Raw genomic sequence first — 27,735 nt, forward strand, 5'->3', positions numbered from 1 at the left:
GTTTGTAACCTTGTGTTTCTCATGTGTTGCCGTGGTCCTGCTCAGGCTGTTTTCCCCTGCACACCTGTTCAGTGTTTAGTCTCATTAGCCTTGACCTGTTTGTTGCCTGCCACACCCTCATTGTCTTCATTGTTAACCAATCCTGGGGTTTCCCTCCTTTTACAGTGCCTGCCCCACTCCAGCTGTGTCTTGTTCCTTGTGTATTTATACCTGTCTGTTCCTTCAGTTCTTTGTCAGTTTGTGGTCACTGTACCTTGATGCTTGCAGCTATCATTTTTTTGCTCCTTGTGTTTCAAGTCAGCCAGTTTTTTTTTTTTGTTTTGTTTTTTTGTCATCGTCTGCCAGTGACCAGAGTCTGGTTAAACAATTATTTTCTTCAGTTCCTGTCACCTGCCTGTTGTTTCTGCATTTGGGTCCACTTGCCTGCATAACCGTGACAAGATTAGAATTACTCCTGTGGTCCAGGTAGGGTACATAATTGCCAAGTCACTATAATGTTTGGAGCAATTATGGAAGTCAGGTTGTGTGGAGATAGCCTCCAGGTGTATTCTGTGTGCTTTGTGAATAGATGTCAGATTCAGGTAAGCTTGTATTTGTGGAGAGTAAAGTGTGATATTTAATTTTACAATTTCTGTTTCCATTCTATGTAATACTGTGTTGGGTGGGATAGATTGGTGCCTAAATTCTTAAATTTGCTTTTGAATGAAGATGATAGTAGTTCTGTCAACCAACTTCCACTTGTCTTTGTATGGGGATAATGTTTTTGTTTTCTACCAGTTTATTCTGAAGTTAAAGTTTTGCTGCAGTGGCTTCTTATAATGATAGTTTTTGATTAAATAAAATACCATTGCTTGTAGGCTTTTTTAAATGGTAAGTGGACTGTGAGTGAAGTGAACTGACTGAGATTTCTCTTAAGGGACAGAGATGGAGGACACTTTTGGCTGGTCCCTGTGAGCGCTATGAAGTATTTTCAGTTCACTTTGTTAAAGTGGTGTTGGTGTTGGTGATTTGTCTAATCCAAGTGTAAAGATCAAGAGTATTGACATTGAAGTGTCTCTCCACTTAAAATTGTTTTGCTTGTTTATACTTCACTTGGATGTTTGAGTTTCACTGTGCAGAATGTTGTATGTGCAGAATTTGATACTAGAAGGTTGTTTTCACATTTATCTGGGAAAGTATGCAACTTACACAAGTGTGGTGTGGAAACTTGAAGCCTCCAGGGCACAAACACTGAGGCTGGACTTTCCAGTGAAGTAGGAGACATCGTGTGTCCAGCAGTCAAGCTTTTGAAGTGAGCAATATTTGCATATTCTTAGATTCTGGGTTTTTCAATGAGAAATGGATGTCATTTTAGGGATTTTTAATGGGATAATTTGACTTTTTTTGTGTGTGGAAAAAACATATTAGACACAAATTATTATTCCAAGCTGAGTATTTTTTTTATATATATCTTACAATATGTCTGGAGGTGATCATTAAGTTTCTGTGGATATACAATGTCTTACATTGCCCTGGAGACTTTCTGTCCAATTAATTGTTAATAACTTTACTAAAATATCCTCCAATTACAAGGAAGAAACTGCATGGTTATGTAGGAGGAGGAAAAAGTAAAGGATCATCTAAATTTGGTCCAGAGGTATTAGCAGTAGTACATGCTGTATACCAAATATGGTAGCTTTAATGGTAATGATTGAGAGTTAGTAAGATTTTGGAATTGTAACGTCAGATGTTTGTGAACCTATAAATCTTGAATGTCCCTATACCCACAGCGTACTGTATATGGTATGTTTGGTTGTGTGTGTGTGCTGTCATGTAAAAAAACGAATCAGAGATAGTAAATATAAATGTGTAAGAGTATCTATGTGGGCAAGCAAGATGCAGGAGAGGGACAAAAGTAAAAGATGTTTTAGGTGAGATACAAGATGGGGTGCCAATTGTCCTACTATGGTTGTGCATAATCTTGAGGAAATCACTCAGAATCCTTTTTTAAGGTGTTAGCCAGAGTGGAGTGTAATATAATTAAGTAGGATACAGTGGGTTTAAAGGCACCCAGTGGGTCTGAGTAGGCAAGTTGCAAAGACAACAATAGAACAGAGCAACTCATTTATACTGCGAACAAAATTGTAATGTTAATAGGGACTGCAGTTCTTCTGTCTGTCTATAAAAAAAAAAAAGGAGTCAAAAGGCCATGATACCAAATCTTTAAATAGACCTTTCAAACTGAATATCTACAAGAATGGTCTCAAATCAACCACTCATGCAATTGGGCACAAGAGGGTTAAAGAAATTAAATATTGTAATTAAACACCACCTCAATATATCTTAGATTGTATTGTATGACTTGTCTCTATAAAATGAATGGCAAATCATTTGCCACCACACATTATTCATTTAACATGACAGTTAATCTCCTGATGTTTAATAGGCCTTGTTTTTTTTTTTTTTTTTTTTTTATAAAAATATTTGTAAAATCATTTGTCTCCTGATTTTTAGTGTGAAATGTGAGATGCTTATTTCCAAAGTCTGAAACGAGACATCAAAACAGTTCTCAAGGCATTTCACTCAAACCCACAAATGTTCACCTCATGGTGGCACTACCAGAAATGTCAGGGATCAACAAAGTTGGGATTTATGGGAACCATGAATATCTGTGTTAAATCAAATGGCAATCCATCCAGTAGTTAAGATATTTCAGCTCAGGCCAAAGTAAGTAGCATTCCTACCAGCTGGCAGACTGACATTGCTATCTCTAAAGCCATGCCAATAGCATGACTAAAATATCCCTGATGATCATACTTATTTTTGGTTTGTGCTTGAGACTTCAGATATTTAACAGAAATAATGCAATACAAACTAGAAGTGTGTAGTTTGAAAGAATGAGGCAGCTAGGGAGGTCTACTTAAATATGCTAATTAGTTGCATTTTGAGAATTGTAAGATATTTTGTGGAGTTTGACCCATACTAGAAAGAAAGTCAGGAGAATGGAAGTGCATGTACCCTTTTTAATGCTCCTTGTGTCTGCACCTCAGCCACTTTTTCAACACATCACCATATATTTTAGTGTTTAAACACAGATTACATATACACTTCCTAACACATGACAAACATATATAAACAACACTGTATTGTCTTTATAATCATATGTGGGTCTAGTGTCTCCCTGATCCCACTCCATATAACCTTTACCCTCCACCGCTGTGCTTCAGAGACCACGTCTGGCTTGCCAACAAGCTCTTGAGTGGCAACCTAAAGACATTAGTACCTGACCCTTGATGCAATTGGCTGCAAAATGGACCAGTTTGGAGTTAAACTAAGCGGAACCTGTCTGTTTGTTCTCAGCAGCTGGACACTTCATTTTAGAGGCAGGGGGAACAACAAGGTTACTATAAACAGTGATGCTGTGAAAATTGCCTTGTTGTTGTTGACATCATTCTTGTGGCTGTTCATGGTCAACTTTTTTTTTTTTTTTTTTTTTTTTTTTTTTTTTTTTTTTTTTTTAAAACATGAGCAAGTTCTCCAGTTTGCATGCTCCAGTAACTATTTCTGTCTCAGTTCAGACAGAAATGAGGAGACAAAAAAGGAAAGACAAGGAGGAAGTCTTTGCTTGGACTTGGTATCAGGCCAATTGTGTACACATGGATACACAAAATCCCAGCACCTGACCATGTCTAAGCAGGCATACATCATAGTTTTGGAAAAGTTCCATTTCCTCTCTACGCACAAAAACACTGATTCAGATTTTTCCACTGGAGAGGGTTTTTCAGCACCACATTTGTGTGTTAAACAGATGTGACTACAGATGTAGCTGGTTAGTATTAATGTATCAGCGGTCATAAACATCAAAGCAAATAGTAGTCTGTCACCTAAGCACCATAAAGCCTCCAATCATAGTCAATACATTAGATATGTGTACATAATAGTGAGGAAAAAGGTGCGTTTGCTCTGCTATTTGCTTCAATGTCACGTCTGTAATCTTAGCTTTACTCTGCACTGCATCTGTCTTCTCTCAAAAGTCACGTATCCAGTGTATAAAGCCCAAAGGATTGCTTAAGTGTAATAAATTATGCTTATTCGGACACCCACTATTTCATTCCTATCTCAAACCCTTTCATCTACCACATGGGGAGAAGAGGGAATATCAGCACTGCTCTTGTAGGAGGAAAACATGCTCCCAGCCCTAAAGCTAGGCCATAGCTTGGTAAAGTCAATGTATCCACTGTGTTATGCACTGGTGCTTCAGATTGTGTGCTGTATCCTATGTAATCTGATTTCTGGAAAAGTTTTAGGCTGTTTCTTTTTCTGTTTTTAATCATACAAACAAGTAAAATATCTAATTTGTGTGTACAATATAAGGAATACATTTAAAGAAGGAAAACACATACAATCAAATCGATAAACAGATATAGATTATATTGCATTGTACAGGGTACATAGGTTGACCAATAAATGGGTAACAGTGTATATCACACTTCCATGAGATCTGCACATGAGAGCAATATGTATTATGTATGTGTGATGTACCAGATTGCTTATGTTGTGTTGGTATTACCAAATTTTGTTAACTTATGGATCTGAGCCCAGAATTATCAAGGGTCCCAGGACATTGGTGTTCACTGTCCCAAATTTTCACGATGATTCATATTGTTTGAAGATTTAGGCATAAAAGTCAAAGATATGATCCTATCCCTAAAGGGCGACACATACCAAAAGCATATCTTGCACTTTAAAACACATGCACCTGTTTTTCCTAGTAAGTCCACACACCAGCAGCATCTTTAACACATCAGGATGCACCACTGTCTTATTTCCCAGTGCCAACATGCATCTGCGCATAAGGAAAGTAGCAATTTTGACATTCAAACCCCAGATGGGCACATCCTGGCTTCTGTACGTTCTTCTGTCTGCATGACATATCCAGTGTACGCTTTTGAGATTGAATTTGAGACAGGATACAAAATTAAGGCTTTAAAATTTTGTGATCCTGAGATCCAAAGACAGGGAGCTCCATAGCTGAGGGGCCTGCACAGTGGAATCACCCTAAGTGATGAAGGGAGATTTGGGATCTGTACATTGGCTCTACCAGAGCATCCCATGCAGTATCAATCAGGGCCATGGGTGGTTAAATCTATTATGTTAATGGGCACTGGGCCTTTTAAGAGCCTAAAAACCTTTTAAAAACAACTCTGAGATTCCCAAGAAATCAGTGAACAGCAGTATTGATAGGTATAACATGGTTTTGGCTTTTGCTCTCTGTGTTGGGTGTGCCAGAAGGCTACCGAAATTGGAAGTAAGATTGCTCAAAGTGCTGGCAATGAATATTTGATATTGACGCCATACTTAATCACTTCTTTACATTTTTATAATTTGTAGACTCTCTCTAGTTGTCCCCAGTGGATATGACCCGTCTTATTCCCAGGCTCTTAACAGGGACAACCTCTGAGACTGCTGGTGCTTGTGAGGCTATCTAAACTGTGAGTCTTCTGCTGTTTAGATTGTAGATGGGATAGCATTTAAATAAGGAGTGCTTGTCATTTTGTGGTACAGATGTATTGTTGACTGCGGTTTATCGCTTCCCACACTTCTTTCACCACACCATTGACAGAATGGAAAAGAGTATACTTAAATCTGCGCAAGAATCTTTTTAATTAGCGAGCTTTCGGTCAGAGACCTTCTTCAAGGCATGACATGACACTCATGCCTTGAAGGTCTCTGACTGAAAGCTCACTGATTAAATAGATTCCTGTGCAGATTTGAGTGTGCAGATGCTTTTTCATGCAGTTTGGTGTTTTTGTTTTGTTTTTTTCTTTTCTTTTTTTTTTTTTTTAAACTCCAGCACCTCAGCTATGTCTGATACCAGGTGAATGGTGTATTTTTCTCAATTTTTGATTTCACCACAATTGACAAAATGGAAGATAATGACATAAATAGTCTATGCTTCCTTTTTAATTTGTGTGTCTGTACCTGGCAACCTCACTGTAAACGACAACACTACGCCCAACTGTTGTTCATCAAGAAATAGTTACATACAGGGCTAGAAATTAACTTTTTGGTTAGTTAACTGGTTCTGATGGACTCCAAAATCTAGTGTCAATCTGGGCACTGCTTAGGAGCCTTGGCTGCGACCCCCAGAGGTGTCGCCCCTATTGGTTCGGGTGTCTTTTAACTGTTTACAAGTACTGCCACAGAGGTTCAAGTTACTAGGACTTCCACGGCTGCCTCCTGCCTACTCTGTAGGTTATCAGTTTTTGTCAAGGCCTTACGCATGTGTGGAAGCACACCATGTAATTAAGGTCTACAAACTACCAGTGTCTCAAATCACTGTGCATAACAATAACATTAAACCACGGCAATTAATATTATCAGTGTGTAAATCAGTATGTGTTTAGAGGTCTCTCTTCCTCCTAGTATCTGACAGAGAAACAGAGCTCAGAGGGACTTTAATCTCTCACCCTAGACTTGTCCGTGTCTCTGGTTCCTGCCCTAACATTCATAGGCTGCACCCTCTCTTGAGAGTACAAATTACAACATGTTAACATTTTAGAGTATTGTTAAGAAACAAGGGGCTTTTTCTGTGTCTCAGCCAAGGGAGCCTTCGGACAAGACCAGTAAGATTGGTCCAAATAAAATGTCTTGTCTTTTCAGCAGATCCAATGGATCTACTTAAGTAGAACTTGGGTAGAATATACGATATTCTAAAAAGGAGCTTGACTATGAAAAATACAAAGTCAAAACAAATCTGAAAATCCACAAAATCTGCCTTCCTTTCTTACAAAAGATTTTATACTCCTAAATAATGGGAGGTCTTATTTAATCTCATCCTATCAGCAGAGTACACAAAGTATAAGAAATTATCAAACGGTAAAAAGGGATTATAAAAGTAAAAAGGGTTATCAAAAACGGTATCTTAAAACACATTATCAAAACAGTACTTAAAATTTTTTTAGAAAAAGTTAGCAGCCAATCAGAATTTCCACCAGCCATAATGTTTTTCTTGAAATAAACCAGATTGAGAGCCACTCAATTTAAACAAAAGTATTAGTCAAAATAAAAGAGATAGCATAATAAATCTCTTTGACATCCTCCACCTTGAAATTATTTGTTCCAACCACAAAATGGTTCGTCTTGTATTTTCTAGACGTGTAGATCCAGCAATCCTGACATTTTTCTGGACCAAATCCATGTCACTTACAACCTGGCCACCATTTGGCATTAAATGTCATCATCTCATCCCCCGCACCCATCCCCTTTTTATTTTCATTTTTATCCTCAGCCTTCCTCTTTTGGGTTTTTTGCCCCAGTCAAAAATCTCCACATTCTTAAAAAACTAACTTGGCAAACTCATCATCCCATGGGAGACACATTGGCAGCCACTTCTACTGCAAAACACCAAAATCCACCCTAACTGTTAAGTAAATCTGCCAATTAATTTGTCATCCCACAACATACGATATGTAATGCAGCCAATACAATCTGAATTTAAAAACAGGCTTACCTTAATACTGGGATGAGCAGAGGCATGCGTTTCCTTGACTTTCTTCATGTTATATTTGTAACTTGTAGTTGCAATCCTTGAGAATTATGTGTATTGGCTGCCTTATCATAATTAGGGAAGGGTAGGATTTTATCAATACTACTACTCCTAAAATATAAAATAGATCATTATCTGAGTTATCAGTACAGATAATAAGAATAATTGTACAAAATAATTTAAAAAAAGAAATGTAAGGAATGCACAACTGGTATTGTACATAAAGTCAATATGTCAACCTGTCCTAAAGCACCAAAGTCCAAAATGTATGTACCCGCGCATTGTGACACCTGCACACATGTTTACCCACACATACATATACCTAATGTACCTATGTGCACATGACTATATGCATATGTGTGCATATACACCCCCCCAAACATCAATCATATAGCCAATATTCTAGTCCAATGGGATAGATCGCATTGTTTTGAAGTGAGAGATGAGAGGCTGCCCGTGTTCGTAAAAAATTTCCAGTTGTGCCCCAGACAGCATATTTTATCTTTTCCAATTTCAGAAATGGCATTAATCCTGCAACCAGGATGTATTTGAGGGGGGTGAGTGATTTTTTTTTTTTTTTTTTTTTTTTTCCCATGAGGAGAATTTGACAACAGGCAATTAAAAAGACAAAAGAGATTACATTAGTTTGTTTAGCGGTCATTGTAACTCCCTCCTCCTCAGGGACACCGAAGATGGTGATCTGTGGTGATTGGTCCAGAGTCAGTTCCAGTATCTCTGACATAAGATCAAAGAAAGACCTCCAGTATTCTGCCAAGCTCGGGCATGACCAGAACATATGAGTCAAGTCTGCTGATGCCTGAGAACATCTGTCACAAATATCAAAGGTTTGGGTAAATCTTCGCTAATCTAGCTTTACTAAGATGGATACTATGACGTACTTTGAACTGAATGAGGCTAAGCCTCGCACATGAGGATCACTTTATTGCATGTAATGCATCATCCCGCCATTCATCAGATAAGGTGATACTGAGCTCAGTCTCCGAGCCTGTCTTGATCTTATGTAGAGCAGGGGGAGTCGCAGCTAATAAAAGATTGTATATGAAGGACATATGACCTTTTGACGAGTCAGTAACTGCAAGGAGATGCAGAAATTTGCTGCAGAAATGCTGAGGTGTTAGATTTGGCAAAGTTATGAATTTGAAGATACCTAAACAAAGAGTGCTGAAGGTTGAATGTGGAGCATAATTGTATAAAGCTAGCAAACAGGCCATCAACATAAAGGTCCCCCAGGCAGGATAGGCCTTGTCTGCACCAAATGGCAAATCTTGATCGGTCTTGACTGGTTGAAAGAGTTGATTGTTGTAGATGGGGGCAGAGAAAGCCAGCCGAACTGTTGCCTAATTTGTTGCCAAATTTTCAAGGTGGTAATGGCAATTGCTCTTAAAGCTAATAAGTTGTTTTCAGGTATTGAAAGAGGTGAAGCACAAAGTATCCTTGTATGCAGATGACCTGCTCCTTTATGTTTTCATATCCAATGGGCTCCATAACACATATTTTAGCTACTCTCAAATCCTCTGGCACCTTCTCTGGGTACAAGTTAAACATACAGCAAAAAGCAAATGCTTTCCTATTAATCAGTTGGCCCAGAAAATACCCCAAACTAGTATTCCCTTCAAATGATCTAGCACCAAGAAAATTTTACAGTCCTAACAACAAAATTGAAAACTGATCGACAGAGATGGAACAACCTACCCCTCTCTCTAGCAGGTAGAACACTTTTTTTCGTCAACTGGACTCAATAATTTCAAATTTTATATGGGAGGATAAAACCCCAAGCAGCTGAGTTTACAATATTCTGCTCCAGAGTGGGAGGTTACAGGGGGGACTCAGTCTACCAAATTTTCAATCATATTACTGGACCGCTAACGTGCACAAATTTGCACCCTGGACTTCAGACACAGATAATAATTGGATTCATCTAGAAGCTAACTCTTCATTCCTCATCCCTAAAAGCCCTGGTATATAGCAGTCTCCCATTTAAACCCAGACAGCATTCCTCTAACCCCATAGTTATTACCACTTTGATAATACTACTTATCAGTCCAGTGCTCAGTATAGATACTGTTATGGGTTCTTTTTCATTACTTAAGAATTGCATTTTCAAAATGAATAAATTCAGAACAGGATTAGAAGTAATTTATATTTTAAATATTACTAAATATTGTTTGTAGAGCCACAAAGTCACCTATATAAACTCATATGTGCCTGGAAGCAAATCTAAAATGTCAATAAAATATTTCTGAGATCAAAATACTGAGTGAAGTCAGAAAGAATGAAGAACACGGACATCCTCTGTCCTTCAGGAGGAGGGGTTGCTGTCTCGGCCAGCAGCAGCTAAGTTTACAAGAACTTGCAATATTTTAATACACATTACAAACTAAGCTTAACAGTTAGGTTACATACAGACAGCTCTGGTTCTAGATTGTTCATAACAATTTGCTATGATCTTAACCAGCGCTCCGTGGTTGTGTAAAACATACCGGTGGTGGATGATATACAAAGCAGTTGAAAAATGAAAATATGTGCTGGAAAAAAAGTTGAGGTCAATTCAACTTTGATTTGTAGCACATCACGCAGTGACAAGTGTCGGGCATCAGTTTGTAGCTTCATGTCACCGGTTTCCATTGAAAATGATTTGTAGCCTGTTGCTTTGTCGCCGGTAGTCTGAACACACAGTTACAGTAACAAGCATAATTGTAGTCAACTCGAGTTAAACATTATCTTCACTTCACCTTGTTCACTGTCTCCACCTCTCTGCTCTTGTGTGTGTGTGTGTGTGTGTGTGTGTGTGTGTGTGTGTGTGTGTGTGTGTGTGTGTGTGTGTGTGTGTGTGTGTGTGTGTGTGTGTGTGTGTGTGTGTGTGTGTGTGTGTGTGTTGAGCCGAGCCCTGCCTGTCAAACACTGACACAAAAAGCAGAGAAGAGGACAGAGAGGCTGCAGCCCTGTACTGATAAAAGAACCAACGTTAAATACCCCAGGTTCTTAAAAAAAAAAAATAGAACTGGTTCCAATTCAGAACCAGGTATCGGGGACATCCCTAAATAATTACTACCGATGCAAGCTGCCGATTAAAGCGTGGTGCGCCATGCAATAACACTGACGCAGGCTATAACGCTTCAGTTTGCATACTTGCACAGTCAATTCTACCATATGCTACCTCCAAGCCAGTGAGTGTATTACACATCACAACATAGTGTTCATGGGAAATGTAGGATAAGGACTAAGGATAAGGAAGATTGTTTCTGCAGCCTGCTTCAATCAAATGTAGTGATATTTAGAGCTTGATTCATCACTAGCCAAGTTGGCTAGTAACTTTACAATGTTACCCCCTATAGTTAATTTTCGCCTGCAGTTGGCAGGTGTTAATTTCCAGCTCTGGTTACATATATAGTTTTTGAACTACTACTAACTGTAGCCGTTTTCCCCCCTGCTTCCAGTCATTATGCTGGGCTAAGCTAATACTTAATCCGTACTTAATGCAAGACTTGAGGGTGGTGCTGATCTTTTCATCTATGTCTCAGAAAGAAAGGAAATCATCATATTAACCAAAATGTTGGACAATTATTTAGGACTGTTTACTTAATGATTACTGATGCACGTATTGCTAACAGTCTACTCAATGTATCTGTGGGACAGTGCATAAGCATCAGCCAAGAAAACAGCAGCTATATAGCTTTTATCATCATTACTCTTGTTCCTACCTTTCTCTTTTACTTTCATTTCTGCTGTGCTCTTGTAGATCCTCTTTGTAACTGATTCAAAGGTCTGTGCTTTTGGCAGCCATGATCCACATCTGCACAGCATATGTCTTCCTAAAGAGATTATGTGAGCTGAATTAAGGTCTGATTCTATATTCTCAACATCTGTTGATGGCATGACCAACTTTTCCCACTGTGTCTTGAATCTAATAGTGTATCCTCAAATGAGGATGATTACTCCAATGTGTTAATGTCTCATGTCAACCAAAGTCTTGCCACATTGATTTTCACTAGAAATATAGACTGCTTTTTCACTGGTATACCCTTCTTTTCTTTAATTATAATGCAAACTGCTGTAGCTCCACTTATCCTTACATGTTTAGTGTATTGACATATCATCTTTACAACTTTACTCAACTTTACTGTCAGTTATTCTGAATTCCTGCTAAATTCCTGTGGAGTGTCGACCCAGCGCCCTTCCCCCTCTGTCTTCCGGGGAGGGGTGAGGGGAGCAAAAGGAAGCACGACTGGAGGGGGAGAGATGAGTGTCTCAACTGCTGCAAGAGAGGACACAGCAGGGGAAAGGGAGTGGAGATGTCTGGGGGTTATTATTAAAAGCCTGCTGTACTTTTTCTCTTTTTTTTCCACCAGAGAGGACTTGGTTACCTGTTTCCCTACTTTTTCCTGTGATTATTGTAGGTTTTGTCATCATTATTATTACAAGAGCAGAGAGATGGTCTGGATGGAGCAGTACAAACTTTCCAGCTGAGAGTTAATTTGGTCCTTGAAAGCTCTGTAATGGTAAGAAATATCTTCATTACTTAAACTTCCATAGCATTTGTCAATAGCATGTTGTTTCTAATTATATACACTTCACATCCACATGGAGAAAAACGAAAGCTTAAACTTTAGAGGAACAGTGGGTATCATGAATGAGTTTACCTAGTAACCATAGCAACTTTGGCTGTGATATTTTTTTTATTAACCTACCCTACCCTTGTACATTTATTATAATAATATATATATATATATATATATATATATATATATATATATATATATATATATATATATATATATATATATATATATATATATATATATATATATATATATATATATATATATATATATATATATATATATATATATATATATATATATATATATATATATATATATATATATATATATATATATATATATATATATATATATATAGTATATCATGATAAATAGGGGTTTTATATTACACTCATTTGTAAGGGCACCCAGTAGAAGTTGCATATTGTCAGCTTTAACTAATTGTTTGGTTTCATTTTGTTGCTATCATTTTGTAAATGTTTTAAATGTTAACTTCTCGTCTTCATAATTTCCTGATTGTTAATTGTAAGTATGGATATACTGAGGCCTGTTCAAAGGAAGATGCAGTAAATCAGCTCAGAACTAATTAAATGTGGACAAACACAGACTTGTGATTGCTATTATGTAATAACAGAACATTGTTTCACCATTTTAGAGTAATCATTCAAACTCTACCAAGCTCAAGAACATGTCTATGCCAAATGTTCTTCAACTAAATATTGAAACCACATGAAACCCACATTGGCCAATGTTCAGGAATCAGTTCTGTCTGTACATATCAACTGTTCAATCAGCTTGAACCTTTGACCCCAGACTTTTGGAAAGGTTTGTTTTCACACAGTTGCAGAGGGTGCCTCCCTAACTCTGAAAGTCAGAAAGGACAGCAGCACAGTGTCAGGGTGTTGGCCACTGCCCATACAACTGGTGTAGCATAAAACTTGAAAAATTAATTTAGGTTAGGCTGAATCAAATAGACTTCCAATCCAGGCTGTTTGACCTGGCGTATTTCTACCTAGATGTGTCTGTAAAAATGTACACCTGCCTACTTGTCAGCTTCAAATACAACTTTGCAGCATTTTTTGTATGATCAGACAGCAGGGATAGTTGGTTGCTGCAGCTGTGCAACTCTCATTTCTCTATATCTTTGGATAAACGTGAAATTATGAATGTTAAATTAATCAGGCATAAACCCCTAGAGTCCACACTTTCTCCACAGGAACTGAAAGTTACTATCACAGAAAATCAAGTCACAAAAATGAATTAAACTACAAGTTTAATGTGTAATGAGGCCACATACTGATTTCCAGAGGCAAAGTTGAAGAAAAGGACAAAAGGTTCTTTTGCAGCATAGCACAGCATATACTGAACTGGTTACATGTCTCCTGACATCTGTAAGACTACAGATATCATACAGCACAAACCAGTTATATTACACCAGTTATATTCTGGCTCTTTCTTAACTAAGTTAAACCAAGAGGCTGGGATGTCTGTGTTTCATTTGTTTACTTCATGGAGAGCATGAACCCAGAATCACTTTAATCGTTCGTTGATATCAGTGCAGACCCTCAGATTCCTTTGAGTTGATCATCTTCATCTTCTTCTTGTTTTTATGATCTCCCATAATATTTATTCCTCAGTGTAATGCACTTGTGTTTAAGAGGTTTGTAGTATGAACATGGCAAATAGAGCCTCATAGCCCCAATACTAATCGACTGGGTGTTGTTTGGACAGCAGATTATTCCAGAGTCAGCCCGTGCTCACAAGAAAAACAGTATAGGTCTAAAGTTCAGGCCGGCAAAAATGACCTATAGTTTTACGCCATCCAGCAGCATCCAGCAGTGGGTGGCTAGATGGTGAAAAAGTGGACTTTACTGCAGGAGACCACAGTTCGTAGGTGTAAACAATAGGTGTTTTTTGGGGGGGTTTTTTGCTGGCTGAATTTTAGACCTATACTATTGATTATGAGAATGTGTTGTCCAGAGTACAAGTACTGCATATTTCTTAACACAAACATCATTTGAAGGGACTTGTTTCATGGAAGTTTTTCTTTTAAAGACTCTTTTGGACCATATACCTACTGCACAATTTAAGTTTCTGTAGTTTCTCAGTAGTTTGAATAGGCAACCATTTGCCCGCCTCAGTGACACAATTTTAAATATGACATATTGATTCTATGCTAACAGGCACTTTTGGCTAATGGCTTACTCAAAAGGTTTTCAGGGTCACTCTTGGCGCCATGCACCGTCTGTCTCCTCTTAAAATTCTCATGATAATAGTGTAGTGATCTCTGAGCAGGAGACACAAAGGTTTCATCTTACTTCATATATCTTAAGTTTTCTGCTTTTCAAAAATGTGCCAGTTAGACAAAAAACCTGATCTCAAAGCTATCGCGTATGATGAATCATATATTCTCAAACCATTGGTACCATTTGAACAATGTGCAATGTGAACATTTATTTCACATATATATAAAATATACATATAACAGGATGTTTCTTTTAAAGTTGTGCCCACTTTGTTAATGCCAGAATAGAATCAAAGATAATTGGTTGCTCCTGAAATTAATGTAATGGGGATGCCCAGTGATTTGTAAACATTTTCAAGTCTGTCAGTGATTTTAACCCAGGGGTGAATCTGCCTCATCTGTGAAGTAAAACCACAGCAAAATTGCTATCATGTTAAGTAGGGCAAGAAACTTTACAACGCAAACAAACCATAGTCTAATTTCAGCTGTAATTTGTGTTTTGTGTGCAATTTATTTTTTGTTTGCTCAATTATAAAGCAAGAAAGAAAAAAGAGGAAAAGGAGAAAGAAAGACTTGGTACAAATACATTCATCACAAAGCAGAAGCTGAGGCTTTTCCCCCAAATTAGGCATGTATGAAGTTCCCACTAACTACATCACCAGTCCCATCTGGAAAGGGTTTAAACCTTTGTTTACAGTAATTTTAGTAACTGCTTAAGGGCTATTAAATTTGAGGTAGTTAAGTTTTGTTTTTTATTGTTTTTTTAAGGACCTGGAGTTGAGAGGCAGTGGCCATCATTTTTCCCCATTGTGGGTAGATTTGCTGTTTGTCCCTTTTTTGAGGAATAAATTGAAGAGTGGGGCAAGCTTTTTTTTTTTTTTTCTTTTTTTTTGTGTGTGGCACAGTTGAACTGTCAGATGTGTTTTTTTTGTTTTGTTTTGTTTTTTTCCTTTTTTCCTAGAAGACTACCAGTGTGTGTGCTACACTGAGCACATGAAAGCGTGCAATGCTCAATTGCATCTTTGCACATTATTATGCATTGGGTCAAAAGTTAATCAATTTAAAGGGATGCTTTCCCCCTGGTTTATCTTCAGTTTCTCTAAATTACACACTAATACTACAGGAAAATGTGAGAGCAGGCACAAAAGTTGTAACCTGATGCACAAATGGAGGCGCATTAAAATGACAGACGGCTGTGCCAAAACATCAGCTAATAAAATAAAGTCTTGTGTATCATTCTAAAATGCCTCTGCTGTTGAGATCAAGTTACTAAACTTGTTACCCTCTCTGGTTAATTTCCTGTGCTTGTGGGTTAAACCGTGCAAGCTAATAGACAACAGGAAAATGTTTGGACAAATGACAAAAAATGCCATATGCAGGAAAATACTGCATAGGACTTTATGGCACAATTTCTGGGTATCGAATTAACGTACAAAATTGTCCAATACAGTTTTCAGTTTTATTCTTCTCCATATTTTCTTCACTATGAGCACAGTTCATGAACAGAAGCAGATTCCTTTTATTTATTTCTCTGGATAACATTGGGGAAACTCTTTGTATTACCTCTCATTTACTTTCCTAATAATTCTTTGCTCTTTTTGCTGATGCAGTTACCAACTCCACCTTTCTTTTTAGTTTAATTATATCTTGAAAAACATCACACTTATATGCATAGAACACCTACAGTATGCTGACCTTACGCCCTCCATACACTGACAGAATGAGTGTCAGGATGCTCACAGGAATTTAAGCCTTCAGTTTGATTATAATCTTTGTGATTAGCTATGTGTGTCTATCCAGGGTAAGATGGGATGTACTACACATTTTTTAATAGTGAACAAAGACATAGTTGGTATATCAAGTAAAATTGATATACATTATAGACTATACTATCTGAATTTTAAAAACGTTATGTGTTTTGCAGTTAAACCTTTCTCTCACATGGTACATTTTCTGACTTGATCATACTGTATAGGATTGACTTTGAGATAACGGGATATCAATATCCACATGATATGCCATCAAACAGCATTTTGTTTAATAAAAAAAAGATTATTCATTGCCCATATTAGATTTCACTTCACTGTCCAACTTTGCGATGAAGTCACATAACGACCCATATATTTAGGGGACAGATCCCTGAGGAAAGCATCATGAACTGGCTGTGACTCTGTTTATTTCCTGTTAGTGTCTCTGTCAGAACATAACTGCGTTTCCTGCCAGGATATGCCAGCTCTCCTACTCTGTCTATTTCGGTCTCTGTGTCACTTTCCATCTCTAATGCTGTCACTGTCTGCATGTGTTTGCGATGGTTTTATGTACTTGCTGTATGTGAGCTGTGACATTGACTGCAGTCATATTTATATGGTCCTGTGTACCTCAGAGGGAAGAGCACAGCCATAACCCTGTAAGGATTAGTAGTTACTGGACAAACCTGGGATTTCCCTACAATTATAACACTGCCTACCTCTACCTGCGCAGTGCGTGTGCGTCACTGAACTGCTGCGGCTGCAGTGTCCACACAGACAGCATTGCTGCTGCTGTGCTGCTACTGCGCTGCTACTGCCAGCCCTATCTTTCTATAGAGTTTGACTTTGATAATTGCCATCAATGATGGAATGTTTCATTTCATCATAAATTTCATTTATATGTAGTTTAGACAGATACAAAAACAGATACAGGATGTGTTGAGCTAAAAAAAAATAATTTTTTTATGTCTGTCATATTCTACAAATATAGACATTGACACTATTGTGCATGATGTAATTTTGCAGTGCCCAAGCAGAGCAGAGACGTGGAGAGTGTGAACCAAGTGAAGTGAAACTTAATGTTTTACTGGAGTTGACGACAACTGTCCATTTCTGTCACATATCAGTAAATTACATCAGCATGCAGGTATCATTTTGTTTTGGGTTTACTTTAAACAGCTGGTTACCTTCGGCTTCTCTTAGAAAATGCCTAAACATTTCTATTACCATGCTTTTCAAATGTATAATGTCCACTTTTTCTAAATTATGTTCAGACTATAGTCAGGATCAAGCAATTAAGTAATCATCAACATCTGGCACAGGAGAGTGAGTATAAAAGGAGAATGGGGCAGGTAGGACTTTTGCTCAGTAGCAAATACTAAGTAGCTAGCAAACAATCAAAAAGTCAATCAAATGGGCAACTGAATAGTGGATTAGTAGCAGGTAAAGGAAGCAGCGATGGACCCTGGGAAAGTTAAGGAAATCTGACTTAAACATCTACCCTCCAAACTCCACCAAAAATCAGCGTTACATTCTTAAATGAAGGGCAGAGAGTTACCAATTAATAAGGCAAACCACACAACAGCATTGAATGATTGCGTTATTGAATTTTTAAAAGTAATTTCAATGTTTATGGCAATGTAATCCCTAGATGGGGAACTTTTATTACGACTGCCACAGAAAGCACCATGAGCAGCAGCATCATCTCGCGAAAGTAGTTCGTACTCCACATGAAGCACAAAGCATCTTTCTGGAGTTTCATGCCAGTGCTCTTGGAGCTCAGTGTGGAGTAAAAAGGCTATGCATGCAATCCTTCAACAGTATTACTGGCCTGGTATGAAAGCAGACATCACAAAATGGGTGAGTGCATTATTGCTCCATATTTCTGTGACACTTATGGAAATATTTATATATTTAATTCCAGAGTGTTTTCAATTGTTAAGACACAAACGCATCCGCATGTCACAGTGGACTTGTGATACAATAATCCATCCGTGTCAGCAAGACTCAACATCCTGTAGGGCATTTGTCTGCAAGCTATGAGTGCAACTGACCCTTTGTTGAATACAGCTATTGAATATTACTGATTGTACTGTTTCTTGTATAGTTTACAGAGCTTCTCCCAAGTGGTGGGGTGCTGGATTTCAGCACTGATGCCATCACTCAGTTGAGGAGGGAAATGGCTTGTAGACTGGTCACTGATTAAGTTTTTTTTTTTTTTTCTGTCAATGTATCATCATATGCATTAAGGTGCCATTGAGAAATTAATTAGATGTGTGCAATGTGTTTAGAAAACTTGTCAGGACTACCCAGAGCATTTGGGAATGCATGTCAAACTCCAGGTAGAAATTAAAATTAGCATGATGACTGGGTAAGAATAAAGTGACAGTTCTGTTTGCTTACAAATGTATCACTTATCTACTGTCATGGTTCTCCTCAAATTCAGTGTACAACATGTAGTCTATGGTTCCATTGGATTTGTGTTGGGAGACCACAATTGGAGCAGGAATTCTATTGTCCAGCATGTACACTGGCACAGGACCTGAAGTTTTCTGACAACAATCGAGGAGGAGGAACATACGATCTAGAGCCTTACTCGCACAAAATGCTGGCCTGTTAATAGGAAATCGGGATCTAGGGTACTCTTATTGGACTGGAACACCCTACCCACTGAAATTTGAAATGCTACTTCTGAAGAGACCTGCCTCTTTTACAGGTGGGGCCTCACCATTGCAGTCACTGCAGATGTTGATGGGAAGGGTGTATCGGCCTGAAGCTCTCCACCCCTAGCTGCTACCCCTGTCTCTGTCCTCCTACTGACCTGATAATGTCTGACAGCTAAAGTTACTGCTAGTGTCCACTCAGCACTTATTGCACACAAGCCAACCAGAAACACTGGATCCACTGTCTTGTGGTGCCTTTCCAAGATTTCTTCCAATTTCTCTCTAGTTTTTAGGTTTCAGGGAGTTTTTCCTTGCCCTTGTAGGCTGGGAGTGCTGTTGCGTTGTATTGTGTTTTTCATTTTATATGGATTGTTTACACATTTGTGCGCTCTATCAAGCAATCATCTGTAAAATAATTAAGGCCCATACAAATAAATAACTACTTTTTTTTCTAATGCCTTTCTTGCATAAATGTTTGGCTACTGATTCATTATGATTGCATTTTTGGAAGTCTTTCTTTCATTCAATAAATGACACACCATGTTTGGTTCATTTGGAGTAAAGCTCTTACAGAGCTCTTACATGGTAAGAGCTCTTACATGGTAAGAGCTTTACTCGTCAATACACAGTATTGACAAGCACTTAATGACAAATAAAGAGGTCTGAGTGGGTGCCTGTGTGTTATGCTATACAATATACACAAAAGGAAGGAGACTGACTGTAAATCATTAAGTCGATGCATTCAGTACTGTGTTGTGGGTAGAATATTACCACTTGTATTCTACTCTTCCTTTGGCTCAGTGTTAGCAATTATTTAGTGTGTTTTGACAGTATTGTCTGAGTTAGATCATCACTGTTTAAAAGTATTTTCTTTGCCATAATGTGTAGTGTCATATAAGCCTGTAATGTAGTGGTCAATATGGCTGTAGCCTAGGTTTAAAAAAACAAAACAAACAAAAACCTTCATGAATATGTTTGGGTAATTTCTAAGATAAGCCCAAGGTAACCAGTTGTTTTAAGTAAACCCAAAACAAAATGCTGACGTACTTAATAAATATGTGACTGGAAGCAATAGAAACATAAGGCTTAGATGGCAATCCCCCTTCAAACCAGCCCCTCCTCTCTCTACCAGCAGGACCTATCAGCCCATCAGCGGCAGAGGGAGGAGGACAGAAGACAGCTTAGCCACAGGAACATGATTTCAGTTGGGTGCAGGCATGCTGACTGTCCCCCCAAATACTTTGGTATTGAAAAACAAGAAAGGAAAAAATCTTAATGACACCCATATCTACAGCTAGCTAACTAATCCTAACCCCCAGCCAAACACCCCACCCCCCACAACCACAGTACAGAAACCTAGGGAAAACCCTGCAAACCATCCTAAAAATGCACTTAAAGAATGAAAGAATTGGGTTAATTGCATCTCATTTACTACTTTTGTGGATCTCAGCAAATAGTTTGGTGACTACCATGTAATCATAACAAATACAAATAATAGCAAAATTATAAATAAAACCCACATTTACCAAACTGGAATTATCCTTTAAATTTTTAAGCCACATACTGTGATGTGTATGCGTATGCTTGCAAGGATGGGCTTCTGAAATCAGCAGGTATAGAAAATTGATAGCTAGAAACCAATTTTCAGCTGCGGTAGTGTTGAACTAATATGCTTGAATAGCTTGAATAAAGAGTTGTATTTGTACCATTTAGAATGAAATTCAAATCTGTGCAAGCCAATTTTTGTGTTGCTCTTTCCTTTTGTTTTTTTTTTTCATTTTGTCCTGTATGTTTCTATGCATTTTGTGTATATTCAGTGTTCACTCCAATGCTGGAAACTATATTTCTTATGATGAGGAATGTCTTCAAATTTAACTTTTCTCTTTTCATTATTTAGGTTGAGGATTGAGGTTGAAGAGTGAAATGAAATTCCTCACACTGGTATTGTCTTTCCATCTCTGAGTCATCTGAAATCAAGAACCCCACACCAGCTGGCCATCATGAATGCCTCTGTCCCGCCACTCACCAACAACACCCCCCCACTCTGCTACTCCATCAACAGCCCTCCATTCACGTACTCCCCTTCCATCGCCTCAGCCTACTTCTCATCCATTTTCAGCTTTTTGGGTCTTACCTCCAACCTCATCGCCTTCGTAGTTCTCATAAAGTCTTTCCGGCGGACACATAGCCGATCACGATCCTTCTTCCTTATCTTCCTGGGTGGCCTGGTGGTCACTGACTTCATGGGTCTTCTGGTCACAGGCTCCATTGTGGTCTCCTTCCATGTCACGCACTTCAATTGGCGACAGATAGACCCGAACTGCCACTTCTGCAACTTCATGGGCATGTCCATGGTCTTTTATGGATTGTGCCCTCTGCTGCTTGGTGCTGCCATGGCCGTGGAACGCTTCATTGGCATCAACCTTCCATTTGCACGCTCCACCAGCATGCCAAAGGGCCGGACAGTCTCCATGGTGCTGATGGTGTGGTTGATCGCTGGTTGCATAGCTTTGCTGCCCCTATTGGGCGTTGGGAGCTACCACATGCAGATACCCGGTTCCTGGTGTTTTTTCAACATCAGCTCTGAGGGAAATGACCTGGCCTTCTCCCTGCTCTTCTCACTGGTTGGGTTGATGTCCATCGCTGTGTCATTTTTATTGAACACCGTGAGCGTGGTTACCCTGATCAAGGTTTGCTGTGGACAGGACAGTACCCAGCGTCGCCGAGACCATGAAGTGGAGATGATGTTGCAGCTTATCCTGATCATGGTCATAGCTTCTATCTGCTGGTGCCCCCTCCTGGTAAGTTTGCCCTTATGTCTGTTTGTAACCCTGCGTTTGCTATTTTCACATGAAAATGTGGCATACAGCAAGGTTGATATAGAGATACTTAAACATGAATTCACTGTTATTCATTGTGCCTTGCAATATCTGCATGACAATCTCCTTTCAAAAAAAAACTTTCATATAATACCATTTCCAGTTCTAATTATTATACAAAACAAATTCATCTGCATCACCACTCTTTCTCTGAGGACCACCCTGAGCCAACCAACCTAAAGTTGCAAAATAAATGGAGCACTTGGAGTTTATTGTTAAGCATCACAGGAAAGTCTCTTGCACTGTTTCAACCTGTGTAAATAAGTGTGTGCCTCTGTAACTGTAAAATGTGGTCTGTGACAGTGTGTGTGTTGTGTGGTGATAAGACCCACAGGCGAGGGTGCCCTCTTCAGCTGCTGGCAGAAGGGGGATATCTGTTAACTCAATTTTTTGGTTTTCCTATATATATCTTTACATTGTGTACACTGTTGACAACTAATTTGACTGTAAACCCCTTTAGGTATAACTATAAACCAGAAAAGTAAAAAGTGAAGAAAACATTTTAAACCATATGTTCTGACAATCTGAAGTTTGAGGTAAAAGTGTCCATGGCACAACATCACTCGTGAGGTGGTTAATGGTAAGTTAAAAATACATTTACTGATGATATTGCAAGGCACAATGAATAACAGTCCCCACCAAATTACAATGTGAGAAATGTCGCTCAGGTATCTGAAAGCACCCAGTCCTGACCCTATCTATCCAGCTCTTTTTGTTATCAGTGCTGCCCTTCAACTGTTTGAACTATAATGAGGCATCAAAAGGCCCTAAGCTCCTTTTCTCTGCTTCCCCTCTACATGCTTCATTTCTTCCAAACCTCCTAACTAGCTGATCTGAAAGCTCTCTAGTGATCAGAGGGCACCTTAATGCCCTAGTTGAGATGACACATATCAGCTATAGAGCATGAGGGAAACTAGTGCCTTTAAAGGAAAAGAACTTGGATTTTACCTTTTGTAGCTTGGCTAACGGTTCTGTCAGTTATGAAAACATTGCACTCACAAATGTAATTGCTGATAATGTGGCAATATCACTAAAAAAAAGCCCAACAGGGCAACAAACAAGAGCATTCAGAAAAATATAACGGTTGAAAACAGACTGTATATAAAGATGGACGTAGCGAGGTGTAACGTCACCCATTAGTTTACATTGGAGTCCCAGAACTGGGGAGAGCAGCAGGTGAGTGAACTGTCAATCAACGCCCACATGGCAAACATCAAAGGTACTATAAGTCTTAAAATCTTCTTTAACACACAATATGTAATTTCAGCCGCTAGGGGTCTCTCAATCAAAACAATAACCATGACAATAACAAAAGACGGAGTGTGATGACGGTATGAAGTAGCAAGGGATCATTGGAGTTGTTGTCTTCGTTGTTAAATAACCAGCTTCACCGGGATAGGATTACTCCAGTGTTAATCATTCGAGATGTTTTTACCGGGAGCCGAATTCCCGCAGAGGTCTTCTCCTCTCCAGAACAAATGGACCCAGAGATCACAGGTAAAAACACTGAATAAAGCAGTTTAACCTAAAAAAATCAGTGTTTCTCCGACGATGTACGGCGACCACCAGATGTCCGGTGCGGGCTGTTAGCCGAGCTGCTGCTAACACTTGTTCGGTTTATTTCTCTCATAACTTTAGATCCAGACGTTCGGCCGGTTTCTCCCGGGAGCCGAATTATCCGCAGAGGTCTCCTCCTCTCTTAAAGATGAACGTATACGCAGATTAAAATTGTTAAAAATACTGATTGAAGCTGTTTCACCTAAAAAATCAATATTTCTCTGATGTTTGGTGACCACTGTACTTCCTGGAGGGGCTGTTTGCCGAGCTGCTGCTAATGTTTGCCCAGTTTATTTCTCTGATAACTTAAGATTCAGACGTCCAATGACTAAAATCCTTCTTCTGGCTAAAAGATATAGTTAAAAGCAACCTAAATTTATCATGAAAATGTGGCTTAAAACTGAATAAAAGTCAATTTATAACAGTTTCTGTGGAACAACCACAATGCCGATGTATTATCTTGTATGTGTTTAAGTTACTCTTTGGTAGACGCCATTGTAGCGGACAAACACAGCGCCGCTGTATGCATCTTGTGCGTGTTTACTCTTTGGTAGAGGAGGTATGACGCCATTGACATGCGACCAAATGAAACGGTCCGTTACTTTGATTAAATTACAGATTTCTCTGGGTTTGAAAATTGGAACATTTGGGATAATGTAAGTACACAACTCATATAACATAGGTCTAGTTGTTTTTAGACATTTTAATGTGGAATAATTACATATCATACCTTTAACTGAACAATAATTTCCACTTATTAGAAGGCCCAAATTTAGCAATTGAAACCATAATGACTTGTTGAAAAAAATTGACTTAGTATTCCTAAAGAGAAGTTGACGCTTTTGAATTGGAGTCAGTTGGAGCCAGGGATCTAGTGGCCATCGGTGGAATTGCACTTTAAAGTATTTCTGCACTGGCTTCAGTCTCAAGCCGTGGTTGTTGCCACTTGGTTGAAAACAACCCCCCAGGTCCTGTTGGACCTATTTTAAAAAAAAATATTGCCACCTTCTGAGATCTCAGCAATAACTTGAGTGAGTAATGTTATCATAGCCAATAGAACCAATAGCCATAGTAACAACATTAAAACCCAAGTTGTAGTTTTCCTGCTAATTGTTCAGCCGGAGGTATAGTATTAAAAACATAGTTGTAGAAGCAACATCAAGAATTGACTCCAACCACTCCATCCATTAAACCCACCTTCTATAGTGTCTTAGAAATTGATTGAGGGGAATGAAGTGCCAATTGATACCTCCATGACAAACCCATTCTCCATTATGTGATGGATGGGTCTGTCATATGGTGAAAAGAATAAACTTAAAGCCCCTCTGTGTACATTATTATACAATCATGGCACCTTTCTAATTATTGTAATGAGGTTTATTGGGTATAAAAGTGACAATCTCAGTTATAACTTGTGCAGTCTATGTGCTGCTTTCAGTTGATTCATTGAAACAAATATTGCAGTCTACAGCAGCGTCATTTTTGATACTACCTCTTGAGTCACCAAAATCCGAAAGTCACATTTTATACATAAGGACTTCAAATTCATTACCAGTATTTTGAGCTACTCACAGTTATGAACAGAAGGTTAAGCCTTCTGAATGGAGCAAATATTTTACTGTAGCTCTGTATAACCTCAGTTGTGTGGCACTCTACACAGATGTATATTCTGATGAGCGCTGTGACTGCTGATCCCGTAAACGCAGACACCGTTTTGTTCTGCATACGAATGGCCACCTGGAATCAGATATTAGACCCCTGGATATACATCATGTGGCAAGGGTCCCTACTAAGGCGAGTAAAAAGTAAAACAAAAACACTGAACGGTTGTAACAATAACACAGCTTCTCCATAGTCACTGCTTATCCCAAAATTAACATTGTGCCGTGGTTGGCCGGTTACCTCAACATGTCCTGCGGATAAAACCATGCCAACCATGTGCGTCACAGTCTACACCATGCCTTGCAGCTTCCAATACATTCCCAGTATCATTGGAAGCATGCTTCATCATGCAGCCAGTTTCCCATCTTGGTTTGCTGCTGCCATGTACACTTCATTCCATTCCAAGTCAATTACTAAACATTTCACTTAAGTAGTTTCAACTATTTGTCATGCCTGCTTTCATTCCCTGAAACTAACACAGATGCTTCCTCATCAAAACCATCATAGCATAACAATCTACAGATTGTAGTTTTATTTACAAAAACATTTCTTAGAAGCAGAGCTGCAAAAATAATCTCACATATAAGAATGAAACTTCAAAAGTTATTCAGGCTCAGTAATTTAAAACCCCTGAGAAATGCAATTTAGCTACAGTGAGTTATCTACAGTCAAGCCTAGTTTACATTGAGAGCTCAAAATAGCCTCCTTGCAAGTTAGCAAGACCATGAATGCCATGAATTCCTTCTTTGAAAGTGGAAGTTACTACTGATGGTACTAGACTAATTTGAACCCTGGGAAAATGTGGTTCTTTCTGCCCTTGGAGCACCTCTGCCTTTGAGAAAAGTTTGCCTAAGTAAAACTCTGATTGTATTTCATCTCAACAGGAATGTGTACTTGCATGCAATAGTGACTTGCACTATAAAGTGGATTCAGATAACTGTTTTACATGTACTGCTTGGACACAACACATAGCAGAGTCAGAGGTAGACACCAGCTGAATTTGGAATAGATACAACAATAAGCCAATTTGTCATTTCTAGAGGAGCTTGTTAGCATGTTTAGACCCCACAAGACTGTTAGACTATGCTAATAAGGCTATTCCTCACATAAAATGCTGCTGCTTTACTAAAGGGGATAATTATGTTGCAGCAGCCACTGCCTCAGGAGGGCCATAGCAAAATTAGCCAAGGCTTTCCCTGAGTAGACTTTAAACATATGTGTGTGTCCATGTGCATTTGCAATAGTAACCAATTTCATCTTTTCCCCCTCACTCCTTATTTCTGATCTCTCCTTCTCGTTCTCTCTTTTCAACTTTAATTTGCTGCCTGTTGTAATTTTCTTCTTTTCTCCTTTGCAACTGTTTGATTTCTTCTCTTTAACACTTCCATTTCTCTTCATCTATAATTTCTTTCTTCTCTTTCCCTGATCCCTCCATCTCTGTTCCTACCCCCCCCCCCCCCCCCCCCCCCCCCTTCAATCACCCCACCACCAGATCTTTATTGCACAAACTGTTTTATCCAGAGGTCATCTCCAGGTCAAATACCTACTGCTATGGCTACGCTTCGCCACCTGGAACCAAATCCTGGATCCCTGGGTATACATCCTGTTTCGCAGGGCAGTCCTTCAGAGAATCTACCCCCGGCTTAACTGGTCCCGGGGCTCCATCATGACCTTGTACCCGTCTTTTAGCGACACCATTCGCAGGTTCACACGCTCTTCACTTGGAAGCACCCTGGGCTCGGATGAAACAGGAGAGACTGGGAAAGCAAATGTAACACCCCCATCTATCTTGAAACCACCTCCTCCTTCTCCATGAATGTGATTTGAGTTGAGATTGCATGACGCCATTGGGGTTTCTGTATGTGTTCTGCTCTCTGAGTTTTCCTGTTGACTGTGACCAGGATAAGCAGCAAGATTGCACCTTAAACCTGAAAGGATTAAACATTGTTATGCTATTGAATACCACTGAAATGTTTTCAGTATTAACGACACTTTGTCAAGCATGGTCTGATTGGACACTTACCAGGGATCAAAGATGTAATCTCTTCATAAAAAACAGTTCCTATAACCACTATTTAGCACTGAGGTCAAATAAGACCGATTTAAAGGGGACATAAAATGCTTTTTGTGATTTTCTGTCATTTACATACTGTTATAATGTCGATTGTCTATGTTGGGGAACGTGTGTAAAAAAATTTCTACTTCCACATCAAACTGACGTCAGATTGTTGGCGCATGCCCACAAACAGCCGTCCAATCGGATTCAGGCTCGAACATGTACGGATATATTTAAGAAGTTTTTAATTCGAGTAATGAATGGGGAAAAAGAAGCGAAATCCTATTACTACCATTTAAGTAGCTGATAGAAGAAAAGAGCGGGCTCATCAGGACAGGGGCCTTAAAGAGACAGAAACTAAACTGCCTGTGTAGGCTGAACTGAGGGGCTGTATAAAGGGCCAGTACAAGATAAATAAGGAGTTTTTTTTACTGTAAATGATGCAAAGATTTTCCAGTAGAGCCCCACGATAAAAATATAGACCTGAAAATGTGCATATTATGTCCTCTTTAAAATTATCTTCATGAATGCTCTCTCTGCATGCATTACTTTATCAAGTGCTTTTATGATATTGCAGTTAAAAATATCTTGTTAAAGTGAATAGGGGCATTCTGTGGTCATTCAGGATATTGATTAAGCACATGCACACTCTGCTCAGATGCTCTTGAGCATAACATTAGACAGGTAGAATTATTTGACAATGTTTTCTGCCTCAACATTTCAAGTACTGTTCAGGTGTTGTTCATTCTTGAAAGTATTTACCAGAAATTTGGGGGATGGCCTTAAATGTTGATGATAACGGTGGAACAGTGGA

The 27,735-nt window shown here is 38.8% G+C and overlaps 1 protein-coding gene across 6 annotated transcripts; it reads left to right on the forward strand.

Moving 5' to 3' along the window:
• The first annotated feature begins 186 nt into the window (after positions 1-186).
• On the forward strand, positions 187-26,906 carry tbxa2r (thromboxane A2 receptor). Of its 6 annotated transcripts, XM_044362618.1 has the most exons (5): positions 191-465; positions 11,947-12,048; positions 20,665-21,568; positions 24,864-24,997; positions 26,358-26,633. In XM_044362618.1, exons 3-5 carry the CDS (start codon positions 20,768-20,770, stop codon positions 26,533-26,535), a joined length of 1,113 nt encoding a protein of 370 aa, XP_044218553.1. In that variant the 5' UTR covers positions 191-465; positions 11,947-12,048; positions 20,665-20,767; the 3' UTR covers positions 26,536-26,633. The 6 variants fall into 6 exon arrangements, 5 of the variants coding, with proteins under 5 accessions (XP_044218553.1, XP_044218549.1, XP_044218548.1 ...); XM_044362614.1 differs by lacking the exon at positions 24,864-24,997 and having other exon boundaries at positions 194-465; positions 11,899-12,048; positions 26,358-26,906; XM_044362613.1 differs by lacking the exon at positions 24,864-24,997 and having other exon boundaries at positions 194-465; positions 26,358-26,906.
• The last annotated feature ends 829 nt before the right edge of the window (positions 26,907-27,735 follow it).

Source organism: Thunnus albacares, chromosome 9 (assembly GCF_914725855.1).
Source record: "Thunnus albacares chromosome 9, fThuAlb1.1, whole genome shotgun sequence".
In the NCBI taxonomy this organism is placed as follows: domain Eukaryota; kingdom Metazoa; phylum Chordata; class Actinopteri; order Scombriformes; family Scombridae; genus Thunnus; species Thunnus albacares.